The following is a 21,248-nucleotide window of genomic DNA, read 5'->3' as shown; positions in this document are numbered from 1 at the left end:
GCCACGTGACTCACCCGCGTGTCACGTGGGCGTGCCCGGCGGCTCCCGGAAGTGCGTCACGGGCTCGGGCCTGTCTCCGTTGTCGGCCCGCTCGGAACTTCGGCGCGGCACAAACAGACCGGAGCGGCGGGCGGGGCCGTGAGTGCGGGGCGGGCCGGGCCGGCCGGGCCGGGGCGGCGGCGGGGCCCGGGGGCGGCGAGCGCCGCCCGGGCCAGCGCGGGGTGAGGGCCGCAGCGGCGGGCAGGGCCCGGGGGCGGCGGGAGGCCGGGATGCGGCCCGTGGGCACGGGAGCCGGGGCGGCGGAGAGCGAGGCGGGCAACGGATGGCGGCGGCGGCTGCCTGTGACGGGCCTGAGTGGAGAGAACGTGCGGGGCTGCAGGAGCCGGGGCCGCGGCGCCTCAGAGCGGTGCTCGGCAGGACGGGCCGAGCGCAGCGGAGCAGCCCCGGGCAGGAGCCGGCGCGGTGACCTCGTGCTCCGCCCGCGGGGCCGTTCACACAAACACCGCTCACACCGACACCGTTCGCACCGACACCGCTCACAGTCCCCTAGCCCGCTCCCCGTGCCTGGGGCCGAGCAGCAGCGCCCAGCAGGCCAGGGGCTGCCGGCTCCTGTCTGGATGCTCTCGTCGCTATCCCTGCCCACGGCTGGCGGGTTGGAACCAGATGATTTTAAAGATCTCCTTCCAGCACAAACCTTTCTATGATTCAGTGATTGTCCCCAGAATGAGGGAGCTGGGCCTGCAGGGTTCCCCACTCAGCAGAGGGCTCACTGCTAGCACAATGCTTCGGGGGCACAGTGGTTTCCACGTGGGTTGGAAACAAATATTGTGTGACGGTGCTGGCTTGAGTAGCGGCCCCAGGGGACTCTGTGCTTGTCCTGGCTCCACCCGCGTGTCAGGCATGCCCAGAAACTCAAGTAAAAGTCAAGCTTGAGCCATGGGATTTCTGGTCCCTCAGGGGAACAAGAAACAGAAGGTGGCAAAAGTATTTGTGTACATGAGGGACATGTTTCTATTGTCTGTGTTGAGGACATGGAGGATCCAAAAGTCTGTGGAAAGATGATGCTGTTGGAATAGCCAGCCTTCTCTGCAGCTACCTCTGCAAAGGCCTTTGGGCACTGGTGGGGTGTGCAGTAGACAAGAATTGGGGAGCTCCTCCTGCCACGTGCTAAACCTGCCCCAGGCACGGGACACAGATTGCATCTCACTGAGCCTTTCTGCTGTCCATCCTGGTCTGGTGCTGCTCTGGGGAGGAGTGGCCCTTCTCCTTGGCCTCTGGCTAGTCAAAATATTTGCAGTCTCAGCATGAGCTGGGTTGGGAAACTGCTCTGGGAGAAGACAGGGTTAGGAGAGAGCCCGGGCTGGATGTGGGTCTGGTACACACCACAGCACAAAGGCAGGCAGGGTAGAGGATGGGGAAGCACTTCTGCTCCCCGCAGCAGCATGGCCAGGCTTCCCTGGCTCTGGGGATTGAGTAAGGTTTTGTAGGAGTGGCCAGCTCATCAGGTGCTTCCCAGAGGTTCACCTGGCATCTAGCCAGAGTGGCTTTTCACCATGTCTCCCCTGCAGTGACGCCTACCGTGCCAACAGGAGTGGTGCCAAAACCTTTGTGCACCCAGGGGCTGAACATGCTGCCTGTATGTGTGTTTCCTGGTGGCAAAAAATCTCCTATTCGCCTGTTCTAATCCCTGAGTAACCTGTGCTTTGCCTTCGCTCCTCCAAAACCTTGAAGTGTGTGCAGCAGCCTCAGGCTGCCATCAGTCTGGCAGCTGAAATGGGCAGAGCTCCAGCCCCCTTGGTTCCTGCCTGCCATGAGGAATGGCTGTCAGCAAAGCACCCGAGGGAGCTGAGCCCTCAGCGAGGCATGAGAGCAGCAGGCTTCTCCTGGAGGAGTGACAAGCAGGCATGCAACCCTGTCTCTCTTCCTCGCCCCTTTTTGGGCAGAGGTCTGTCCTTTCTCAGCCCTCCAGAACCCTTCTCAGAGCTTGTTTCACCCCTGCCCAGCAGTTATCCTCTGCCACCCCTTTGGAGGTGCAGGAAGAAGGCAACAGAGCCTCTCCTGACCCTGCATGAAGCAGTCACTGCTTCTTGAGTCATTTCTCCTGGGGTTTTCACCTTGGAGGCAAAAGAAATACAACAAAAAATGCTTTCCCATGTTTGCCAAGCCTAGGTGAGCTTCTTCAGCACCAGGAGACTGGAGCTGAGTGACAGCATGCAGCTGGCATCAGAGGCCTAGCCTGGTGAATCACTGCCACTTTCACTGCTGTGGGGGCCCTTCCCATTCCCTCTGGAGCCAGAAGTGCTTCTGCATCCTGGAGTGACCCAGTGAGTGCAGCAGCAACACGGGGATGATGATGCTGCCCTCCCACACTCTTCCAAGCTCTTTGGGACTGATACTGGACTCTGCTCAGCATCTCAGTCTCCAGGTCACTTGGGCCTCTGCACCATGGGTGGCAGGAGTTGTCTGTGCCAGGCAGTTGGGCTGGACTCAGCTTTTCACTTGGCTTCAGTGGCTCTTTGTGGTGAGGGCGAGTTGGCCTGAAGAGAAGTGGTTTGGATGCAGCACCGGTCATGGGGCTGGCTTTGCCAGAGCTGAGGGCAAGGCTTTGCTCTCTGGGGTTCCTCTCAGTTTGGGGCTGCTTGTTGGCCTGAACATTTCTAGAACACAAATGCCCTGGCAAAATGGGACTGGCAGGACAGAGCTGGCAGTGTCCTTCCTCTGTCAGAGTGCCTCCCTTGGAGTACTTCCTGCCTCTGGCTGTGCCCATGCACAGCAAGGGTCTGTGCTTGGTACATGGCTGAAAGCAGAACAGGGTGTTCCTGAGGGACAGCTTGCCTCCCACTGATGGAGAGGCAGGCTCGGTGGAGCTGGGCTAGGCCAAGGTGTTGTTGGGCTTGGCTCCGTGTCCTGAGATGGGAGCCAGGCCGTGGGATGTGTGTGAAACAGTGCACTGGGAGTTGTGGCAGGCAGCTGGCACCTGGGGGTGGGCAGGATCCGAGCTGGGCCCGTTTCCTTGCTGCAAACCCCTGCAGGCTGGCAGGCACTGCTAGGGTCAGGGTGTGCAGCCAGGGCAGCGAGGGAGGAAACCTTCCCAGCTCTCTGCTCACACCGCCTCCATGGGGACACCTCCAATGGGACTGCTTGCAGTGGGTTTTTTCATCTCTGCTCTCTCAAAGCCCTGAACACTGCAGGGTGACACTGTCGAGTGCAGTGGGCCAGCAGCTCGCAAGTCCTGTAGGGGAGCTGGCTTTATAGGGAGGGCATGTCTACAAAGGGGACAGGGGTGAACAACTTACATGCCCTGCTTAGCCTACTGTGTTCCTGGGGCACGAGGAGCAGAGGTGTCCTGTTTCCAGGCCAGGCCCCGCTGACGCTGTCTGTAAACTGGCTGGGAGATAAATATTCAAGGTGCAGTCATGCTGGTTAAGTTCCCAGCTAGTGGGAGAAGGGGGAGGAACTCTACTTTTGCCAGGGGGCTCTGCTCTCATCTGTCATGGGAGACTGTCCCAGGCCTGCTTCCTTCTTAGGGTGTTACTGGCTCCTATTCTGGTGCTGTTACACAGGACACTGTTTGACTGAAATAGCCGTCACTTGAAGCTGTGTGACAGGCTCCCCTAGTTTGACTCTGGAGGCTCAGTTTTGCAGATCCAGGCCTCCTCATGTCCTTGCCCTCGCCTGTGTCTCTGGGCGTTAGCGCCAGCAGCTGCTCTTGGCCAGTGTTGCTATAGTGGGAGCCATGAGCATGACACTTGCTTTCCAGGTTTTTAATGCGTGTCACATACTGAAGACCCCTGGTTGTATGTTGGGAGCTCTGACAAGCCCATGCTTTTGGCAGTAAGCACTGTAGCAGCTGTGATGAGGTAGGTTTCCTCATTGAGCGCTGCATGGGGCTTCCCATAAACGCCATGGTGAAGGTCATGTAAGGGCACTGGCCCTGAGGCAAAGAGTGGATCCTGCTGCTGTTGGGCCTTTTCCACCTGCTCCTCCTGCCATGCTTGCTCTTTCCTCTCTTTAGGCCATTACTTCCTTGCCAGAGAGTTTGACCACAGAGAGTCGCCAAGATAGCTGGGCCAGGAAGAAAACGTCGCACCCCTGACCCAGACTCCATTACCGACCCCGGCGGGCTGTTTGTGTCCTCCAAACGGCTGAAGATGTCCAGCAGCACAAATGCCCCTGGCCAGAGGAGAACATCTCGGGGCTTGGATGATGCCACCAACAAGAAGAAGCAGAAGGATCGAGCCAATCAGGAAAGCAAGGAAGGTGAGAGCCCCTCAGCATCACTGGTGAGCAGGCCCAGGGTGTCTCAGCCCCGCAGCCTGGGAGCCTCTCAGCCATCTGCTGCAGGATAAACAGATTTGACTAATCACTTCCTGCAGCTTATGGTAACCCATGTGATGTGGGATCTTCTTGACACAGTGTCCTCCCTGGACCTGTAACCTCCTTTCTTTGGGTACTACTTAGCCGCAGCAATGTTAGGAAGGTTGGGCCTGTGGCCTTGTTAGCTAATGTCTGCAGCAGGCTTTGGTGATTGTTTCTAGACTCTGCTTTGGACTGAGTGTGATCTGCCTCGATCCAGTGAGAGTGGAACTGAAACCTGTGGGTGCTCTTGCAGCTAGAGGCAGCACTGTGACCAGGAGTGCAAGGCCTGCGGGTGGGGCTGCTGCTTTAGTTTCTGAGTCAGAACAGGGTGTGGTTCAGGTGAAGTAGTTGCTGTAGAATAATTCCTTCTTTAATTGTCATGTATCCTTTGACAAAAATGATGCTTCGGGTGCAGTGAATGCCTGCGGGCAGGATGCCTGCAAGATTCTGTGTTGCTCTGGAAAGCTGTTTGATTTCTGTGCCTGCTCTGTTATGATTACTGTAACCTCAAAATCACAGGGTGTTTTATAGGCCAAGGTAATTGAGTGCTTGGCGAGGTCTGTGCCAGAGCGGCCGGGCGCAGTCCCCGATGTGAAATCCCACAGTGCAGAGCACAGCGCCACTTTCTCTCACATGGGAGGAGTGTGCCTCTGGTAGGGCTTGGCTCTGCATCCTCTGACGTGGGGGCTGTCTTGGGGGCAGCCATGCTGCCCCTGTCCCCTCTGTGAGAGGTGTTAAGAGACTGTGGATCCTCCACTTAGTGCTACTGCTGTGCTTCTCACACTGCCAGCCCCACCAGCACCTTTGCACCAGTGGCTGTAGTGGTCAGCAGAAGTTTCCTACTGGTTTGTACCTGGTCAAGGGAGGCAGCAACAGCCCTCTGAGCATTCCTGAGTGAAGACCACAGTTCCTGTTGCCACTATTTCTCCGCTCCAGGAGAATGTGCTGTCACTTTGGGCTGCTTGCCTGGCAGAGTTCACTGTTCTGTGGGGCTAGAGCAGGCCTGGAGACACTTCTGGCTGTTGGAGGTAATTCTGTGGGTAGCAGGGATTAGGTGTCAGGTCAGTTTGGTTCCCCACTCTGATCTGGAAGGAGGTTTTCAGATGTGGACGTTGGCAGCTTGTGCAGAAATGGAAATGTTAAAGTGCAGCTGAGCCACGTGGTTCTCTGGTTACAGCAGAATTAGTTTGAGCATGACCAAACACCAGGTTCTTTCTGTCAGATCAAAACAGCACTCCTCTATATGGCTGGGGGCTGGGACCTGGTCTACCAAGCTGGGCAACACAGCTGGGCCTGGATGCCAAAAGCTCACAATGAGATGTGCCTCAAAAGAGCAGTGCCTACATGGTGTAGAATTGTCATGTTGTTCCCACTGTGGGACTGTTGAGATTGGGATATGGTACTATGGCCCAAAGCAGCTGTCCTGGCACTGACTTGCTGCAGTGCTGCAGGCAGGACTCTGGGGAAGGAGAATGTGAGAAAGCAGAGGAGGGAAGTGGGCAACACATGCAGGATGATAGGCCTGGACACTGATTCAGGGTAGAACGAGGTCATGTGTGAAATTTTCAGCATCAGCTTGCTGGCCTATGTTGTGAGGTGACAGAATGACAGATCTGCCTGCGCTCTGCTTCTCTGCCCACCAGTGTCTCGCCCTGAGCTCGAGCAGGCTGAGACTACCCAGGAGAAGGACTCAGAGGAGGGTAAGTCGAGGTGTGTGCCAGCTGTCAGTGCATGGCCATGGAGTGCCCTTGCCAAGGGATCTGAAGCTCTCACCTTGTTGTCCAGTGCTCTGGCATTGAGCAGAAGCTAACATGAGCACTCCCTTGCCTCAGTGTTTTTCTTAACAGTATGTAGCCTTCCCAGGGGCAGAGAAAGGCTGTCTGCAAGGAAGAGGCCCTGAGTATGTGGCAGGCTGCTTGCAACTCAGGTGTCCCAGTGCCACTGAGCACAGGCCTGGGATGCCTCACTGCTGACATCTGCTCTGCTTGTTTCTGAGTAGGACATGATGCTGTGCTGGGAACATCCCAAGCTGTGTCACCTTGTGGGCAGCATTGACTGGTTTCTGTCTCAGTCCAGGCCTGCTTTGGGGACAGAGTAGGGTGTCCTTGTGCCCCAGGGGTAGAACAAACCTGATTGAGACCAAGGTGATCAAAATCACTTCCTTGTGTTGAAGACTTCAGGTCATCAAAGGCCACACCTGGAGCCTGGCAGGCACACAGTGGAAATTCTGCCTGCACCAGAGTACCACTGCTGCATTCTTTTCTCACCCATTGGCGTACTTGCCCATTGGCCAGCCTGTCCATCTTTCAGCTGTGTTAGCCACACTCACCTGGCAGGAGTGCATTACTTTGATGGTTGCAGCTGAGCTGCTTGGTTTGCATATGCAAAGGGGAAGTGGCAATTTCTGATTGTGGTCAGAGTCCACCTAAATCCCCCAGAGTAATTCTGTGGCTTCCTTGTTCCTTGGGAAAGCAGTAATTGCTTTGTCGTTGGCAGGAGCCACCCTTTCTTCCCAGCTGCCACTGCTGCTTGTGGCAATGCCAAGAACAGCACTGCCTTTCTGATCTCTCTGGTTCCCACCGGGATACATCTGCCCTGCTGCAACATGTGTTCTTGTTTGTGGCCTATCTGATGAGGGCAGGTCCCTTTTAATTGTCATGATCTGTGTTCCCTGTGGTGACCTCTTTAACTGCGTGTGTGTTCAGGCTTGCATTCCCCAGCCAAGGAGTGGGCACTTCAGGCTCATTCCCTAGCAAGTGGGTGACACTTCCCTCCCTTTTCCTAGACCTGCTGATGGACTGGAAGCAGAATGCCGATGAGATCATTATCAAGTTGAATTTGGGCACTGGAGCTCTGAAGACAGAGGATGTACATGCTGATTTCACTGACACGGACTGTGTGGTCAAACTACCAGGTATGGCAGTGGAGCAACTGCTGCTAGCATTTATCCACTGGGATTTGGCGCAGCTCTGGGCCAAGCACGGGGTTGCTGCAGGCAGACATCAAACCTTTCCCTCAGAGGCAATGCCCTGCTCTCAGCTGGCACACACTCAGGCAGCAGACGGGGCCCATAGGAGAGCATTGTAGAGCTGGGGAGGGCAGGACTGGCCTCTGTGCCAAGTGAACAAATGTCCACGGCCGCGCCAGTGCGTCTCTGTCCCCTGCTTGCTGGGATGGCTGAGTCAGTCTTGGGTATCCTTTGGAAAAATGACTGTGCCCCTGAGGGCAGGGAGGCCCAGGGCCTTCCTACTGGGAAGAAGGCCAGCCAGATGTACAAAGCAAGTTCAGGAAAGCTGGCTGGAGCCCTGGAAGGCTCCTGGGGTATGGTGGCAGCCTGCCTGCAGCTTTCTTGGCTCTGACTGAGTGCTTCCTTCATCCTGGGGGCAGGTGAAAGGGGGCTGTGGGTTAGGTGACAGCTGCCTGGAGCACTGCCTGAGGTAGTGGTTCCCCTCTGCTTTACAGACGGGCGCCAGTGGAGTTGTCAGTTCTATGAAGAGATCGAGAGCTCCTGCAGCAAGATCCAGTGCAAGAAGGGCAACTTTCTACAGCTTGTGCTGCAGAAGAAGATCCCACTCCATAACTGGTCTTCACTTCTGGTAAGGAGGGAATAATATGTCTGTTAAGGGAATTTGTGGAGCCCTGGGGAGCTGGGGTCACCTCCAAGCTCCCTGCTGTTGAGCTGCCCAGGGAGCAATGTGGGGCACATCTTTCATCTATGTGCTGCATGAGCCATCTGCCACTGTCCCAGGGAGTTGTATCCCTGTTTCTGCCTGCCATGCATTCCCAGGTTCTGGAGTAGAGTCCTGGTGCAGTCTGGGAAGGGGGAGTGAGGGTGAGGGGTTGATAGGGAACCTGAAAGATGCTGCTACCTGAATACCTTCCCACTGTGCTGCATTGCATTTTACAGAAAAAAAGGAAAGACGGATCCAAAGAACTGGCCAAAGGGGCTGCGTGCTGGGAGAACGGGAAGGAGAAGGCTGCTTCTGCAGAGTTGACCCCTGAAGAGCTGAGGGCTGAAGGCACAGAGCCACCAAGATCCCGGCGGGAGCCCTCCAACCCCAAGCGTGCTCCAGGAAGAAGCGAGGCCCTGGGAGGGAAAAGCCCAGCCAGCCCAGGGACACAGAGTGGCCCCAGTGCCAAGAGGGCAGTATACCTCAAAGTAGCTCCCACTGAAGAGGAGTCGAATGCCAGGGTCACCGGGAGCACAGAGCCCAGCAAAGGGCACAGTGGGAGGGCCAGCAGCCGCCGCAATGGCAGAGCCAGCCAGGCCGATGCACCCGCGGCCCTCGCAGACCTCGCACTGCCACTCGAGAAGGTACCCGGGGACCTGGCTGGACAGGGTACCCCTGCTTCCTCTGCCCTGTGCAGGGGATGCAGGACCCATCCCTGCCAAGAAGGATGAGGTGGGCTCTGGGATGCTGAGGGCTGACAGGAGGACCTGTGGTGGAGGAGAGGGTGAAGTGAGGACCCTGCAGTTGCTGTGCTGTGGTGCTAGTGGGGCTGAGCTGGCATGGGATGTGCAGGGAGAAGCGGGTGGTGTGGAGCTGTGCCTCACTGGCTGGCAGGAGCCACAGTGGCTGGGCCAGGGCAGCTCAGGGATGACAGTGTCTGTGTTTCACTGTGTCTTTCTGTATTGAAAGGCTGTGGTTTTGGCCAAAGAGACTGTTCCCGTGGAGATGCCTCCTCTTGCAGCTACCACAGAGGTGCTCCCCCATCGTGTTGCCACCTGTGTTGAGAAGAGAGTCCTGCAGCCAGGCAGCCCTACTGAGGCCTTGCGGAGCCGGGACTGCCTGCCTGTCCTGGGAGAGAGCTCTAAGGCCATCCCAGTGGCCACCCCTCCCATGGGCAGAGATGGTGAGAAGAGGGACTGGTCCAAGGACGACGTGGCTCTGGAAGCAGCAGCTGACGGTGAGTGGCCAGAGGCCATGGGGTGAGCCTGGTCAGGAAGGCCCATCTGCTCAGGACCTTTCCTGGGTCAGCTTGCATCTCCAACATGCAAGGAAGAAAATCTCTCTCTCTGTGGTTTTCCTTACTCAGAGCCAGAGCCTTTTGTAAGCCTGACCTTTGTCAAGAATGACTCATACGAGAAGGGCAATGATCTGGTGGTGGTGCATGTCTATGTGAAGGAGATCCACAAGGAGACATCCAAGGTGTTGTTCCGGGAACAAGACTTCACACTAGTGTTCCAGACGAGGTACAAGTTTGCCTCAGGATGATGGCAGGCTGCTGCATAGCTCCTGATTGTGGCTGGGCTACTTGTTTGTTCACCTCTGCTCACTCTCAATTTCTCTGCAGTGATTCGAACTTCCTTCGTCTCCATCCTGGCTGTGGGCCCCACACGGTGTTCCGGTGGCAGGTGAAACTCAGGTATGACTCCTGTCCTTCTAACCCACACCAGGGCAAGGGAGGTGAGAGTGCAGAGCTGGAGCAGGAACCAGTCCCATCTGGTGGCTCTGTACAGGGAACACTCGTTTCTGCATCTGGAGGTTTCACTTATACCATGCTACACTGGTGCCCTGAGCCTGGTCTGCCTTGGCTGAGTGCTGCTTGCAGAGGAGGAAATCCCAGTCTCGCCTTGCGTGCAGTTTGCCCCAGGCTGTTCTAGACCTCTTGGGACAGAGCCAGACCAGCCTGTGTGCTCTTTGGGTAGGATGTGCAGCAGGAGAGAGCCAAGCAGAATGGATCTGTCAGAAAAGAGGTGCTCTGTGTGCTCAGTGTGGCCAGGCTCAAGGGTTTCCACCCTGCTTTGCCAGGGCTACCTCAGGATTAGTGCTAGCAGGGTCCCTACTGCCTGGAGGTCATGGGTGTGCTATGCAAAGGCTTTGGCATGTCTGAGGCTGCTGTGGGGTCTGGGGCACCTCTGACTTGCTGCGTGCCTTGCAGGAACCTGATTGAGCCGGACCAGTGCACGTACAACTTCACAGTGTCTCGCATTGATGTCTGCCTGAAGAAACGCCAGAGCCAGCGCTGGGGCGGGCTGGAGGCTCCAGCCACACGAGGTCTGCACCCTGCCTTCATGTCCGTCCTGCCTGCCTGCTGCACTGCAGTGGGGCATGGACCCTCCTCACCACTACCAGCTGCCAGCTGGTGCTGGGTCCTCTGGCATGGAATGGTGGGGATGGAGAGGGGCTGAGTGGGTGCAGGTAGGAGGGATGTGAGCCAGGGTGTGAGCCAAGGGATAGGAGAAGGGCACTGCTGTTTCCCTTGCTCATGGGTAGGAGAGAGCCTGTGTAAGTGTGGAATGAGCAGTTCAGCCCCATGGTGGGCAATGTGTGGTGCTGCTAACCACAGGCCCACCCTTCCCCCTTTTTAAGGTGCAGTGGGTGGTGCAAAGGTTGCCATGCCTACAGGCCCTACCCCTCTGGATAAGAACCCTCCGGGCAGTAACCAGCACCCCCTCTCCAGCAAGGAAGAGGCCCGAACCAGTGACAAAGAGAAGCCACGTGTGGAAGATGGGGCTCTGGATGGCGTGGCAGCCCGTACGGCCACAGAGCACTTGGCAGTGAAGCAGGAGCCACACATTCCTTCGGTGAGTGTGGTCATGCTGGCTTTGACCTGGATAGGGAAAAGAGAGACACCTCCTCAGTGCCACTCTGGAGACTGAAGTACTCCTGGAGGAGGAAGTGTGGTGCCCCTCAGTCGTTGGAGCAGGACTGGGGGCAGCCGTTGGCCTGTCTGTCCCAGTCCAAGTGGGAGATGGTGTGATGGCTTCAGCCCTCTCTGGGGGTTTTCCTGGGCTTTCAAGTTCCTCTGGTGTTCCCAGAGAGACTCCCACACTCTCACACTTGCCTCTGCTTTGGCAGCCCAAACCGACATGTATGGTGCCACCAATGACACACAGCCCCGTGAGTGCCGAGAGCGTGGAGGATGATGAGGATGAGGATGAGAAGAAGAAAGTCTGCCTGCCTGGCTTCACGGGGCTGGTGAACCTGGGCAACACCTGCTTCATGAACAGTGTCATCCAGTCCCTGTCCAACACCCGGGAGCTGCGTGACTACTTCCATGGTGAGCCCACACTGGGAGCCCAGCGGAGCTTGGCCACTCAGATGAAGAAGCCAGCAGCCACCTTGAGCTCCTGCATTTCTTACAGATCGGTCCTTTGAGTCAGAAATCAATTATAACAACCCACTGGGGACGGGTGGACGCCTGGCCATCGGCTTTGCCATGCTGCTCAGAGCACTGTGGAAGGGCACACACCATGCCTTCCAGCCCTCTAAACTGAAGGTAGGGCCCTTGGCATTGGTGCTCAGCAGGCCCTGCTGTGGGTCCCCAGTATTCCTTTGTGGGCACCTGGCTCTCCTGCAAGTGCCACAGAGAGCTCTGTGTGGGTGGATGCAGCCAGGGCTTGTGCATGGGGCAGGCAGTGCTGCCAGAGGTGTGCTGACCAGCCCTGACTACTGTGCTCCCCACAGGCAATTGTGGCCAGCAAGGCCAGCCAGTTCACTGGCTATGCCCAGCATGATGCTCAGGAATTTATGGCCTTTCTGCTTGATGGCCTGCATGAGGACCTCAACCGCATCCAGAACAAGCCCTACACAGAGACTGTTGACTCAGATGGGAGGCCTGATGAGGTGAGAGTCTTCCTTCCCCAAAGTCACTGGGAGAACAGCTTGGGTGGTATAGGTGCTAAGCCCTTTGTTCCTGCAGGTGGTAGCTGAGGAGGCTTGGCAACGACACAAGATGAGGAATGACTCGTTCGTAGTAGACCTCTTCCAGGGCCAGTACAAATCCAAGCTCGTGTGCCCGATGTGCTCCAAGGTAGGGCAGCCCTGAAGGTTCTGTCCCTGTCCTGGTTGTGCAGAAGAAGTATGCTCCTGACCCTCAGAGAGCACAGGTCACAGGGCAAGGCTGGATCTGCTGCTCAGCCACAAGCACTTCCCACAGCTGAGTGTGTTTTTGTATCTGCAGGTATCTATTACCTTTGACCCCTTCCTGTACCTTCCCGTGCCCCTCCCACAGAAGCAAAAGGTGCTGACCGTCTATTACTTTGCAAAGGAGCCACACAAGAAACCCATCAAGGTAAAGGATACTTCTACCTTGGGGAGGGAGCCTAAGAAGGCTCCTGGGGGTGCCCCAGGCAGCTGGTCATGTGCCAACCGGCTAAGCCGTGTGTTAAATAAGGGCTCATATGCCTTAGTGTGGTGTGACTAATGTGGCACTTTCTTGGTGGCAGTTCCTCGTGAGTATCAGCAAGGAGAACTCCAGTGCCATGGAGGTACTTGACTCAGTTGCCCACAGCGTGCGTGTGAAACCAGAGAACCTGCGCCTGGCAGAGGTGAGAGTGCTGGGCACATACCAGCTCTGGAGGGTTAGGCCACCACAGTAGGGCCTGGGGGATGTCCATCTTTGCCTTGTGAGGTGGTGAGCTGAGCACAGCATCCTTGAGCTGCTGCTCTTCCCACAGCTCACTGTGAGGCTGAGGTCTGTGGCTCTCTGAGGAGAGGACACATAGGGCAGCCCTCACACGGCCATGCTCCACTGCTTTCCTGGCAGGTGATCAAGAATCACTTCCACCGCATGTTCCTGCCATCTCACTCCCTAGACACAGTCTCGCCAACGGACCTGCTGCTTTGCTTTGAGGTGCTGTCCCCAGAGCTGGCCAAGGAACGTGTGGTGGAGCTTCAGGTCCAGCAGGTAAGAAGGCATATTGGGACTACTGGGAGGGATGCAGGAAGGCTGAGCCATAAGTGGGACTGAGCAGGAGGGGCAGAACTGCGCACAAGGGCAATTAGCTACAGTGAGCATGGATGCCCACCAAGGCTGCCTTGTCCTGCCCAGGTGCCCTTCCCTGTCCAATGGGTCCTTTCTCCTGCAGCGTCCACAGGTGCCCAGTGGCCCTGTCGCCAAGTGTGCAGCCTGCCAGAAGAAGCAGCTGCCAGAGGATGAGAAGCTCAAGCGCTGCACGAGGTGCTATCGAGTTGGTTACTGCAACGTGTGAGTTGGCTTGGTGCCTGGCAGGGATGGAGGGTCTCCTGCTGTGAAGGGCTGGATGGGAGAGCTCTGCCTGGTGGGAGAAGGTGGGATGGATCTGCCCTTTGGGATGGAGCCAGTTGAACTCCTGGTGTTCCCCTTGTCCCCAACCGTCTGGCCCTGCAGTGCTCCTTCCCAGGCTGTTCAAGGGTGCTGAGTTCAGCAGGGTCTATGTGTGTTACAGGGCATGTCAGAAAACACACTGGCCAGACCACAAGGCTTCGTGCCGTCCTGAGAACATCGGTTTCCCCTTCCTCATCAGTGTGCCCGAGTCCCGCCTCACCTATGCCCGCCTGGCCCAGCTGCTGGAGGGCTACGCAAGGTGAGAGTCCAGGGAAGGAGGGTGCTTCTGCTCCAGAGCTGAGCTCAGCCCCATGTCTGGCCAGCTCTAACTTCCACCTCCATGCCCAGGTACTCGGTCAGCGTGTTCCAGCCTCCATTCCAGTTGGGCCGGATATCACCAGAGCAGGGGCTGCAGCCTCTGCACTCGGACAAGCTGGAGCCCCTGGCCAAGAGCAGCTGTGCAGCAGCCACCTCTGCTCCTGAGCTGGGAGATGGGGACAGGGTTTCAAGCCTCCCTCAGGAGCCCCCGCTCTCGCCAGCTGTGCCTGAGCTGCAGCCAGAGATGGGGGATACTACCACTGTCCGGAGCAAGGTCCTGACAGCCAGGAGTTCCCTCCTGAGCTTGGATTCAGGGTTCTCTGAGCACATGGAGTCGCAGGGTGACAGCTGTTGTGAGAAGGAGCCATCCTATGAGAGAGCCCTCAAGCCAGAAGGTAAGAGGTGCTGAAGTGCTGGCTGTGTCTGTGCCAGGAGCTCGGGCAATTCTCCCTCCTTGAGGTGACCTCCCAGCACAGCATCTCTTCTCCTCTTGTGAGTTTGGTCTGGAGATTCTTGGGAACACAGATGAGGCCATGGGAGCTTTGTTTTGGCACTCTTGCCTCACCTGAAATGCCTGCCTGCCTACCTACCCACGCTCTGCCCTGCCCTGGCAAAGCCCAGGGTGTAGAGCAGAGACCTGATGAGGAGAGAGGTGGGAGTGTTGTGTTGTTGTGGGAGAGGTGGGAAGGTGGGGGCTGGCAGAAGTCCTGTGGGAGCAAGGCAGAGCTGGTGCAGGCTGAGCCCCTGGGGGCTGTGAGCAAAGCACTTCGCTCGCTCTGACTCAGCTGCATGGGAGCAGCCTCTCGCGCTCGGCTGCCTGGCTGTCACGTTTCCAGACACTCGTCTCAGGATGGCAGCAATGTGCAGTGAAGGGGCAAGGCAGGCAGAGGAGCACAGCTTGCCAGGGGCAGGCGCCTGCTAAAAATAGTCAAGGACACGGGCACGTGGTTGTGTCCCTTCAAGGCCGTAGCATGTGAGGTGGGGGTGGGGGCGCTGCAAATTCTTGGCCCCTACGCAGGGCAGACAGGCAGTGCCACCACAAATCTGTCTGTGCCTATTCACAGCTGCCATCCCTGGGTACCAGCACACTCCAGACTCGCTGAGTGCCCGCGCCACACAGTTCTACATCACTAAGATCGATTCTGCCAACCGAGAGCACAAGCTGGAAGATAAAGGTGAGCCAGAACCCTGTAAAGCACCACCTTCATTGCTTACAGCCTCTGCCAGGGTAGTGGATCTACCTGGCCAGGGTGCTAGAGTCTGCTTGGCACAAGATAAGCCCAGGTGTCCACACTGGGACATCTGAAAGCTGCATCTGACAGGGCAGGAAAGGGCTCTGCTGCACAGAGCCTCTGTTTAGACACTCTTCCTGGGTATGACATTCCTGTTCTCCTCAGCAAATAGGTCAATTCCTTCCAACCTCATGTATTCTCAGAGGGTCTGTGATCTCTGGGTCACCTCTTCGTTTGAATGGGATGCCCACACCATGTGCTGGTTGTGGGGGTACTGCTGATGAAAGGGCTGTGCCAGTGTTGCACCCTGTAGGCTGAGGGGCTCTGCATGATCAACGTGGCCAGGGGTTACCTGTCTCTTTCTGCCTGCTCTTTTTGATCACTCTATCTAACTGGGATGGGCAAGATTGCTTCAGCAAGGTGGCCTCGTCCAGCCTGGCGCAGTAGGTGTGTGAGGTCTGTGCCCCTTCACAGGTGACATCCCCCTGGATCTGACAGATGACTGCTCCCTTGCCCTGGTGTGGAAGAACAATGAGCGCCTCAAGGAATTTGTGTTGGTAGAATCTAAGGAGTTGGAGTGTGTGGAGGATCCAGGCTCGGCCAGCGAAGCGGCCCGGGCTGGCCACTTCACCCTGGAGCAGTGCCTCAATCTCTTCACGAAGCCTGAAGTCCTAGCCCCAGAGGAAGCGTGGTGAGGAAGGCAGCAGGGTGGGTTCCAGCCAACGGGCCCAGACAGCAGCAGGGGTTTCCCAGGAGCTGCCTGGGCCTGCACGCTGTTTCTACTGGCAGCCAGGAACAATGAGCTGCCCTTCCCTGTGCACTTGGAAGGGCTGAGCCACTGGGGAGCAAAGCTAGTGCTTTGCAGGACTGTACTGGCCTGCCCTTGACAGAAGAGGCTGAGCCCTCCCACATACCCTTTGCCAGCCCTGCATGTGGGGACCCTGGGGCTGAGCTGGGCTGCAAGGACTGAGGCTCTCCCCATGCCAGTAACAAGCACACTCTTCCCCCAGGTACTGCCCCAAGTGCAAGCAGCACCGTGAGGCTTCCAAGCAGCTGATGCTGTGGCGGCTGCCCAATGTCCTCATCATCCAACTCAAGCGCTTCTCCTTCCGCAGTTTTATTTGGAGGGACAAGATCAATGACATGGTGGACTTTCCCGTCCGGTGAGAGCCCAGGGGATGATGTGTCTGGGTTGGCACTGCCTCTGCTGACCTGCAGTGCAGCCTGATCACCCTTGACGGTCGCTGTGTCTCTCCATAGGAGCCTGGATCTGAGCAAGTTCTGCATTGGTCGGAAGGGAGAGCAGCAGCTGCCTATGTATGACCTGTATGCTGTGATCAACCACTATGGAGGCATGATTGGAGGGCACTACACAGCATACGCCCGCCTGCCCAACGACAAGAACAGCCAGCGCAGCGACGTGGGTGAGCCTCTGTCACCCTTGCCACCCCTCTGCTCCTGCAGCTGTGACTTCTCTGCTTGCTTAACCCTTCCTCCTCCTCAGGCTGGCGGCTCTTTGACGACAGCACAGTCACCACTGTAGATGAGAGCCAGGTGGTGACCAGATACGCCTATGTCCTCTTCTACCGCCGGAGGAACTCTCCTGTGGAGAGACCCCTGCCAGGGCATCCCTCAGACCACCGCGCCGAGCGCACCCCCTCTGCCGAAGCTGCTGCCAGCCAGGTGAGCACTTGCGTCCCTTTCGCCACTGATGGAGCCACAGAGCCTTGAAATTTGCTCAGGGGCCCACATGCAGGGGCCCTGCCCGTCTTTACCTGCACCCACAGAGCCTGGTGCAGCTGTGGTGCAGTGCCTGTACCCCTTTGATAGCAAAGAGCTTGCGCCAGCTGGGTGTTGGAGCCTGTCTTGCCGTGTTCTCGCTGTGGGCTTGGGACAGTCCCTGTCCTGAAGGATCACAGGAGAGCTGGTTTTCATCATCAGTGTGGAGGTGGGAGGGCACTGGAAGAGGAAAAAGGGGCACAGCCTCACTGGGGTCTGCGTTGGAGGAGGGGTTGTGAGCAGTGCAGTAGGATCTGGTTGTGCTAGGGAGCAGTAAGAACTTGCCCTCCAGAGCCACTTTAAAGGCAGGGTGGAGAACACTTTCTGCTGGGGCTCAACTCAGGGCCAAGCCAAGTGCAAAAAAGGTAAATGCCAGTGCTGAGCCAGAGGCCTGGCAGCCTTCACAGGGTGCTGTAGAGAAACCTGCCAGAGCGAGCTCTGTTGCTGGGTGGCCTGGGAGGGAGGGACTGGGGGTGGGATGGATGGCAGTGTGCTTTCAGAATGCAGTGGTAGGGAATGGCTGCACTGATCTTCTTGTGGAAGTCAGGAAAGCTGAGACTGGTGCCCACCTGGTCAGATCCCATGCACCATTGTGCTGCAGACGTTCCCTCCATGCTCAGCACCTCTGTGGGCCCACAGAATCTGAGGATGATGCTCAGTTCATCTCCAGCATGACTGCACATGTGTGCCCAGAGGGGCCTTTCTGGCCTGGCCTCCCTGCCCCTCTGGCTCATCCTCCCATTGGCCCAGTGCTGGTTAGGCATTCCAGCTCTGCCCTCTTGCCTAAGGACAAGCTGTCTGTCTCTGAGGCCAGTGAGGCTGTCTGACATGCTGGTGTCTGCCTGCCTGGGCTGTTCCTGCCCTGTGTGCTTGTTTTGGGGCAGCCTGAACAATAAGAAAGCTGCATTGCTTCTCACACACTGGTGGTGAGAGCCTTCAGGGACCAAACTGGCACTGTGGCTCACTGTGTGCCCCATGGCACCGGGGTTCATCAGGTTGCTCTGTGGTACTGGGGTTCACTGGGCCCCTGGCAGCACTGGTTCCCCTGCGGTAATGGGATGCATTGGATCCCAGTGGGGCTCAGCAGGTCCCCAAGCACCCTGGACCACCTGCACCCTCCGTGGCACTCGGTGCCCTCCAGAGACCTGCTCCCTGACTGGCTTCTCTGCACGATCACCGACATGAAGGGCCAAGCCGTGGCTGGCTGCCTGTGGAAAATCCTTCTGGAACCTGGGCTACAATTGGTTGTCAGAGCATTCCTACCCACCAAAGCAGAGCTGTGACTGCCTGTACTGGCACTGTGCCTCCTGCTCCTGCTGCTCCAGCTGGCTCTGGATTGGCTGTCATTTGAAAGATCCTGTCGGGATCACAGAAGCTGGGCTGTGACTGGCTGCTGCCTGCTCCCTTGCCTCCTGGATCCACCAATGCAAGTGCATCTGCTCCATCGGGATCCAGCTGCTGGCTTCACTCCCTGCAGTCCCGTGAAGACCCTGCCCCGCAGCTGCCCACGCTCCCTCCCACAAAGCCACCCACCGGAGCTCCACACACCAGAGACCCTGAAGAGCTGCGGGGGCGGGCGTGACCACAACGGTGCTGCATGGGGAGGCGGGCTGGCTGGCTGGGCACGGGGCTGGGCTTGCAGGCAGCTGCCTGCCCCGGGGGATGGCAAGGGGTGTTGCCCGTTGTGTTCTCCAAGTGCTGACGCAGGTTTCCACATCGCAGGCTTCTCTGATCTGGCAGGAACTGGAGGCTGAAGAACAAGAGCTGCAGCTTGAGGCACCCCAAAGGCCTGCAAGAAACTCTTGGAGGCCCTGTGGCCAGAAGCGAACTCCGGGCACCCCCCACCACCCAGATGAAGGCTGCATCAGATACTTTGTCCTGGCCACCACAGCTGCAATTGTGGCTCTCTTCCTGAACGTCTTCTACCCGCTCATTTACCAGCCCCGCTGGAGATAGGCCCAGGCGCGTGGCCAGCTGCGGGAGCAGGGCCGCCAGGGCACGCGCCGTCCTAGGACGCTGTGAGACGAAGACATGAGGCAGCAGGACAGAAATCGCTGGGAAAGACTCGCCAAGGGAAACATGGGGCTGTCGGCTCCTGTCTGTCTGCCCTGGCATCTCCTGTGCCAGCTGGCAGGCCTGTGTGGCCAGCCTACTACCTTGCCAAAGCACAGCCCAGAACCAGAAACTCCTTTGCCCTTCCTTGCTGCCCACTGGGAGTGGGGCAGGCCTCAAGGCTACCTGCTGCTCAAGAAGAGACGTTGCTGCTGCAGAGTTGCTGGGGCCTGAGAGCCCCGTGGGCACATCAACCATCTCTGCTTGGCTCCCAAGAAAGAAGTGGAGACCTGCCGGGAGGCTGCAGCAAGGGCAGGATGCCCTGACATGGGCCCTGGCTTGGCCACCTGTCTCAGCTGTGCTGCTGCAGGAGCCTTGAGCTCCCCTGGGGCTGGGGCTACCCACGGTCCTTGGCCAGCCCAGTCTGCCCTGCTAGCCTTCTGCTGAGCCTTTTGGTGCCAGCTAGCTGCCTGTGCGCTGGGAGTGTGTCTGCTGCGCTCCTGTGCTGGGGCTTGTCACCAAGGACTTGTGTTCTTCCCTGCTGAGCCCCAGACAGCTGTTGGGGAGCCTGGCAATCCAGACTGAGGTGCCCATGGTGAGCACTCATCTCTGTGGGTCACTGCCTCCCACCAGTCCGTGGGGCTGTGTGCTGACAGCATCTGGGGGAGTTGGTCTCTTCATGGCAGTGTGATGCAACACCTCATTTGCGAGGGTACCAGCTGCCCCTGCTGTGGGAGAGGCATGGAGGGAACATAGATATGACCATGGTACATTAATAAAGCCAGGTTTTCCAAAGAATTGCAGCATTCCTGTCCTGTGTGCTGGGACTCCCACACAGAGGCGAGGACTCCACACTGGGGTCACCTGAGGCCGCTCTGTGACCCAGCTGGCACCAGGACCATCTCTTGGGCTTTGCTGGGTGTCTGGTGCACCCTGTGTGGCAGCAGGCTCAGGGGAGAGCTCTGCCTGCCCATGCCATGGGGCACAGGCTGGGCTCCAGTCCCAGCTGCGGAGTGAGAGCCTCACGGGACACGTGCAGGGCGTAGGGAGACCAGCAGGGCCAGGAGCAGGCAGTCCCCTGAGGCTGGGGCACAGTCTGCTACTCCAACCGTGTCTGACATTGAGACGTGTTGCCCTTGGCTGAGCGTGGCTCACACAGCTCTGGCATATTTGGGTGTGAGAGGTGACTTCAGAGCCCTGTGACTTTCTTTTCCATCTCCACTGCTGTTCTGCTGGCAGTGCCCTCAGCTGGCCCGGGAAGGATGTTTTTGCAGTGAAGGGGTTCGTTTGCATTTTAGGCTGGAGGCTGAGCTGGACTCCCCCTACCTCTGTCCCTCTTCCACGTGCTGAGGTTTACTCCCCTCTCAAGCACGTCCCAGCCGGGGAGCCCGTCAGGGCTGTGCCGTGGTCATGAGGTGCCTGTCCTGGAACAGTTGCCTCATTGTCTACAGCCCTGGGTCTCAGCAACTTCCCCCGCTCACCCACAGTGCTGGCCTCGTGGGTCTGAGTCAGTGCCCGGCGCCGGTGGGCTGACCTCTGCTCCGACTGGTGCTGGCACCCCAGGGTTGGGGCCCACAGGCTGCTGCCTGCACCTACCTGCCCTCATTGGCGGTGGGTGGCCGGCAGCTAGGCCTGACAAGGTGCTCTCAGCCCTGGAAATCCCCTCTGGCCCTGCTGTGTTCCTCAGACCTCCGGCAGGCACTGGCAGCGTGCCCGTGGCCTGTCCCTGCTGCCCGTGCTGGGTGCAGGGCTCTGCTCCGACCGCCAGTGGCTGAGCAGCCCTGGGGCAGGAGTGTGCTGCGGCCTGGCTCTGCTGCAGGGCCGGAGGGGCTGCCTCCAGCGGCCCTGGGCACGCTGCTTCCCTCTGCCCTGCGTGGGGCTTGCCACCAGCTGCTGCTCTCTAAGCCCAGGGGCTGCACATTCTGTATGTGGGGCTGTCCCCCCGGGCACCTCTCCAGCCCCTCAGGAGCAAGGGAGGGAGATGGGTGGGCAGGGTGCAAGTGTCCCTCTCATGCCCACCTTCTGCTTGCAGGGTCTGCCCCCGGTGCCGTTCGGATCCGGCCTGGCCCCCGAAGGAGCCCCGCCGCTGGCTGCGGAAGGCCTCCCCGAGCGTTTTGCCAGCCCCGCCGAGCGCCCAGCCCCCTCCTACAGCAGCATGGAAGAAGTCGACTAGGGTGTCATGGGGGGCCTGGCCTGGGGGTGTGGGCCAGGCACTGGGGGGTGGGGGGATGGGGGAATCGGGGTTTGTCCTGCGCTCATTAAACTCTCTGAACTCCACTCGCCTCTGCTGCCTGCTATCCCTTGGACCCTCTGCCCCCTGGTGCGTCGGGGCACCATGTCCCCAGTGTGCTGTTAGGACTCCCAGCACGCTGCTGCCCCGGGTGCCCTCGTGCTCCAGTGTTCCCTGGTGTGACTTGGTGCTTGCTATTCCCCAATATCCCTCGGACCGATGCCATTGCTGGGTGCACTCCACAG

General features: G+C 58.3%; 1 protein-coding gene across 11 annotated transcripts; it reads left to right on the top strand.

Moving 5' to 3' along the window:
• The first annotated feature begins 2 nt into the window (after nucleotides 1–2).
• Nucleotides 3–21,050, top strand: USP19 (ubiquitin specific peptidase 19). 11 transcript variants are annotated; one of them, XM_085590400.1, is made up of 27 exons: nucleotides 3–138; nucleotides 3,761–3,860; nucleotides 4,016–4,260; nucleotides 7,145–7,273; nucleotides 7,822–7,955; nucleotides 8,267–8,674; nucleotides 9,000–9,267; nucleotides 9,397–9,553; nucleotides 9,655–9,726; nucleotides 10,243–10,358; nucleotides 10,674–10,888; nucleotides 11,163–11,364; nucleotides 11,450–11,583; nucleotides 11,772–11,930; nucleotides 12,007–12,117; nucleotides 12,268–12,378; nucleotides 12,533–12,634; nucleotides 12,853–12,993; nucleotides 13,175–13,293; nucleotides 13,514–13,651; nucleotides 13,741–14,105; nucleotides 14,775–14,885; nucleotides 15,417–15,633; nucleotides 15,953–16,105; nucleotides 16,203–16,366; nucleotides 16,447–16,625; nucleotides 20,806–21,050. In XM_085590400.1, the coding sequence occupies exons 3-27, from the start codon at nucleotides 4,152–4,154 to the stop codon at nucleotides 20,944–20,946; spliced, it is 4,155 nt and encodes a 1,384-aa protein (XP_085446526.1). In that variant the 5' UTR covers nucleotides 3–138; nucleotides 3,761–3,860; nucleotides 4,016–4,151; the 3' UTR covers nucleotides 20,947–21,050. The 11 variants fall into 11 exon arrangements, with proteins under 11 accessions (XP_085446526.1, XP_021386916.3, XP_085446522.1 ...); XM_021531241.4 differs by lacking the exon at nucleotides 3,761–3,860 and adding an exon at nucleotides 6,003–6,059 and having other exon boundaries at nucleotides 6–138; XM_085590396.1 differs by lacking the exons at nucleotides 3,761–3,860; nucleotides 20,806–21,050 and adding exons at nucleotides 6,003–6,059; nucleotides 18,462–19,571 and having other exon boundaries at nucleotides 6–138.
• Nucleotides 21,051–21,248: the final 198 nt, after the last annotated feature.

Source organism: Lonchura striata, chromosome 12, assembly GCF_050655825.1.
Source record: "Lonchura striata isolate lonStrDom1 chromosome 12, ASM5065582v1, whole genome shotgun sequence".
Taxonomy (NCBI): Eukaryota; Metazoa; Chordata; class Aves; order Passeriformes; family Estrildidae; genus Lonchura; species Lonchura striata.
The sequence above is the reverse complement of the archived record's forward strand: the minus strand, read 5'-3'. Positions and strand labels throughout refer to the sequence as shown.